The sequence below is a fragment of the Tupaia chinensis genome, unplaced genomic scaffold (genome assembly GCF_000334495.1).
Source record: "Tupaia chinensis unplaced genomic scaffold, TupChi_1.0 Scaffold147534_1, whole genome shotgun sequence".
In the NCBI taxonomy this organism is placed as follows: domain Eukaryota; kingdom Metazoa; phylum Chordata; class Mammalia; order Scandentia; family Tupaiidae; genus Tupaia; species Tupaia belangeri.
In genome coordinates, this window is record NW_006207386.1 from 1150698 (window position 1) to 1153823 (window position 3126).

Consider the following 3126-nt stretch of genomic DNA (forward strand, 5'->3'; position numbering starts at 1 on the left):
GCGGTCTCCTGGGTACTTCCCCCCCCCCCTCCCCCCCCCCCCTTTTTTTTTTTTTTGGTCAGTGAAACTCCCTGGCAGGGCTCAACTTTGATGGAAAAAAAAAAAAGTCTTATCCCATTGCAGTTCCCATGTGGAGAGATTTTTTCCCTCAGGGTAGTAGTGGAACTAACTACCCTATCCTCACCCTGCTAGGTTAGTGACATCAAATCCAAAGCCAGCAATGCAATCAGGGCCACTTTATTTAATGATTTAGGTTTTGCATTTGTTGAGCTAATTAGCTGATTGAGGCAACTAATGGGTGTCTTTTGTACACTGTTGACTGGGCACCTTCTCCCCCACAGCCTGCCAGCTCTTTTGTTCTTGGTCCTCTGGTGAGTGGGAGCTGCTTCCCAGACAAACATATGATTCACACCACCCAGCATTCAGAAAGAGAGCCCCAGAGGCCATTATGCTAATCACCAGGTGCCCCAAAGAGGATGCATATCCACTTAAAACCCTGAATCTGACTAATTCTGTGTATTTGAATAAAGGTGCATGGGTAGAAGGCAGGGAGGGAGATTGGGTCCTAATTCATTTCTAGAATTTTTAATTCTGTGACTGCTTCTCTCCATGCCCCTAAGGTACAAAGTAAAAGCAATCTGCAGATGTTTTAAGGTATTAAATATTAAAATATTTAAGGAACTATTAGAACATGATGATCACATAATTAAATGGAAAACCCTATTAATGGCTATAATCATCTCTCTTATGTACTAAAATATTCCGTAAAAAGAATCCTTGCCATATGCTATTTTCATAAAGTTTTAAATTCTGCAGTCTAGTAAACAGCTCTTAACCAGTTGAGCCATTCTGAGCTTGTAACCTGGAAATTTGACTGTGTTACCTCTGCCTTCCATTAGCCGCATTTTTTTTTTTGTTTGTTTGTTTGTTTAATAAAAGAAGATGTTTGTTTGGTTGATGACTCAAATATAATGCTAGGCCTAAGGGTCATGTCTTACAAATCAAGTATTAGGAAGCTTCACTTCTCTCCATGATACCTCGCTGTCTGTACCGTAGGAATATGGGAATAATAATTGCAGATAATTTAATTTCCTTCCCAAACTGTTTTCATTTCATTGACTTTTTACTTAGTGAAAATCTACAGATGGCCCTCTTTCCCCCCACCCCTCGCCCCAAGGGACATTTTCTGCTGTCATTTATATTGACAAGTAAGAGCTATCTAGGGAAATCTTTGTCCTGTCCATATGACCCAGCTATTGTCCATCATTCGTCACATTAAAAGTCTAATTGTATAAACAGCCATGAAAACAGAACTCTTCTCAGTAAAACTGAAAATGATATGAACATAGTGTGTGAAAATATAAGTAAATAATGTTCCGCAGTAACACAAAGCACGTGATTTATTTTGGCTGAATTCTACCAGAAGTAATGCTTATGACAAAAGTGAAATCACTTCATATACTATTCTTTCCATTTGAGGATTCTAAATTAGACATTTTATTTGTAATTGAATACACAAACCTTGATTCTATTTATTTGCATTTTAGGTTACCAAAATGCTGCATTTTAATACTGTCAATGATTGAGATCTGTTTTGGGGATGAGATTGATGAGAGGAATTTTCACCCTCTGGTCAGTAAAGCCACATATTGTACAACTGCAAATTAAGTAGTACATTTTGATGATAGGTGTTTTTGTTCGGAAATAGAAAACCTTAAATGTATAAAATAAATTAAAATAATAAAAAAATGTTAATGGATACTTTGTAAAATAATCATTGGTTTATCTCTAAACAACTGTATCAAAATCCCTGCACTAAATAAAATTATGTTTTTCTAAAGCAGTGGGCCTCAAATGTAATTTGCATAGCAATTACCAGCAGTACTTGTTGATAGTAGTGGGAAATAATCATTGGGCCCTGCCTCTTGGGACTGCACTTAAGGGTGGATAGAGGCCCTAGCATCTGAATTTTACCCAACCTTCTAAACCCTCAGTGATTTAAATGCCAGACTTTTCCACACATTCCAAGGTCTGTATCCTCCATAGACTTAGGGAGTGAGCTGGTATTTTATGAAGGGTATTTGTGGGTCTAACATACCAAGCATGGTAGAATCAGAAATATACTTCTGCTACTGAGTCATTTATTATAGAATTGGCTAACACCAGTGTTTCTCTACCTGAATAGAGATTTTCTCAAGGGGGTGACACTAGAATTATAAATCTTTAATGTCGTTGGCAGTAAAAGCTTTATAAATTAAGAAAATTATGACTAAATTTTATTTGGTGAGCAGAATCAGGAATAAGCAAACATTCTGACTAAAGTTTCTATACTCAACTTTTTTTTTTTTTTGAGAGGTTTTTGCTATAGGGCACGTGTGCTCTCCAGAAAGACAGAGAGACAGAGAGATAGAAAGCGAGAAATCGCCCTCCCAGGGGATGGCCACGCCGCAATCCCTTCTCCTCCATTCTCCTCTCGGGATCTTGGGCACGCATGCACATATGCCCAGCGTGAGTTTAAGCCACCAGGTCCAGGACTTGAACCACGGTCAACTACATGGGAGTTCAGTGACATTGCCATTACGCTAACTGCTGGTCCATATACTCAACTTTTTGAGTGGAAGTTAGAAGACATTTTTAAAGCTGATTTGCAATGGTTTGAAGGAAAAGGGATATGAGTCTGGCTCCAGTTAAGTGCACCTTAACCCAAACCATTTACCTTATAAACTGTGGACAGATGTCACATTAATATTGTAGATCTAGGGACCAGCAGTTAGCGTAATGACTATGTCTCTGGACTCCCATGTAGTCGACCGTGGTTCGCGTCCCGGACCCAGTGGCTTAAATCTCATACCGGGCGAGTGTGCGTGCATGCCCAAGATCCCGAGAGGAGAAGGGGTTGCGGCGTGGCCATCCCCCCTGGGGGGTGATTTCCTGCTTTCTGTCTCTCTGTATCTCTCTGTCTTTCTGGCGAGCGCACGCACCCTATAGCAAAAACCTCTCAAAAACAAAAAGAAAGAAAGAAAAAAAAATTGTAGATCTAAAAGGCTTCTTGGTTCTCCTTTGCCAAGAAATGGCTAACTTCCATTTATCGAAAATGTGAACATTTAATAAAAGTGAAGCATTCAC

At 39.4% G+C, this 3126-nt stretch overlaps 1 protein-coding gene across 1 annotated transcript in view; it reads left to right on the forward strand.

Moving 5' to 3' along the window:
- LOC114006401 (rap guanine nucleotide exchange factor 5-like) overlaps nucleotides 1-1642 on the forward strand; it is an 83438-nt gene extending 81796 nt beyond the window's left edge. Inside the window, exon 10 of the mRNA XM_027768826.1 lies at nucleotides 1548-1642. Within this exon, the coding sequence (XP_027624627.1) occupies nucleotides 1548-1570 (23 nt within the window). The 3' untranslated portion in view covers nucleotides 1571-1642. The remainder of the gene's footprint in view (nucleotides 1-1547) is intronic.
- Nucleotides 1643-3126: the final 1484 nt, after the last annotated feature.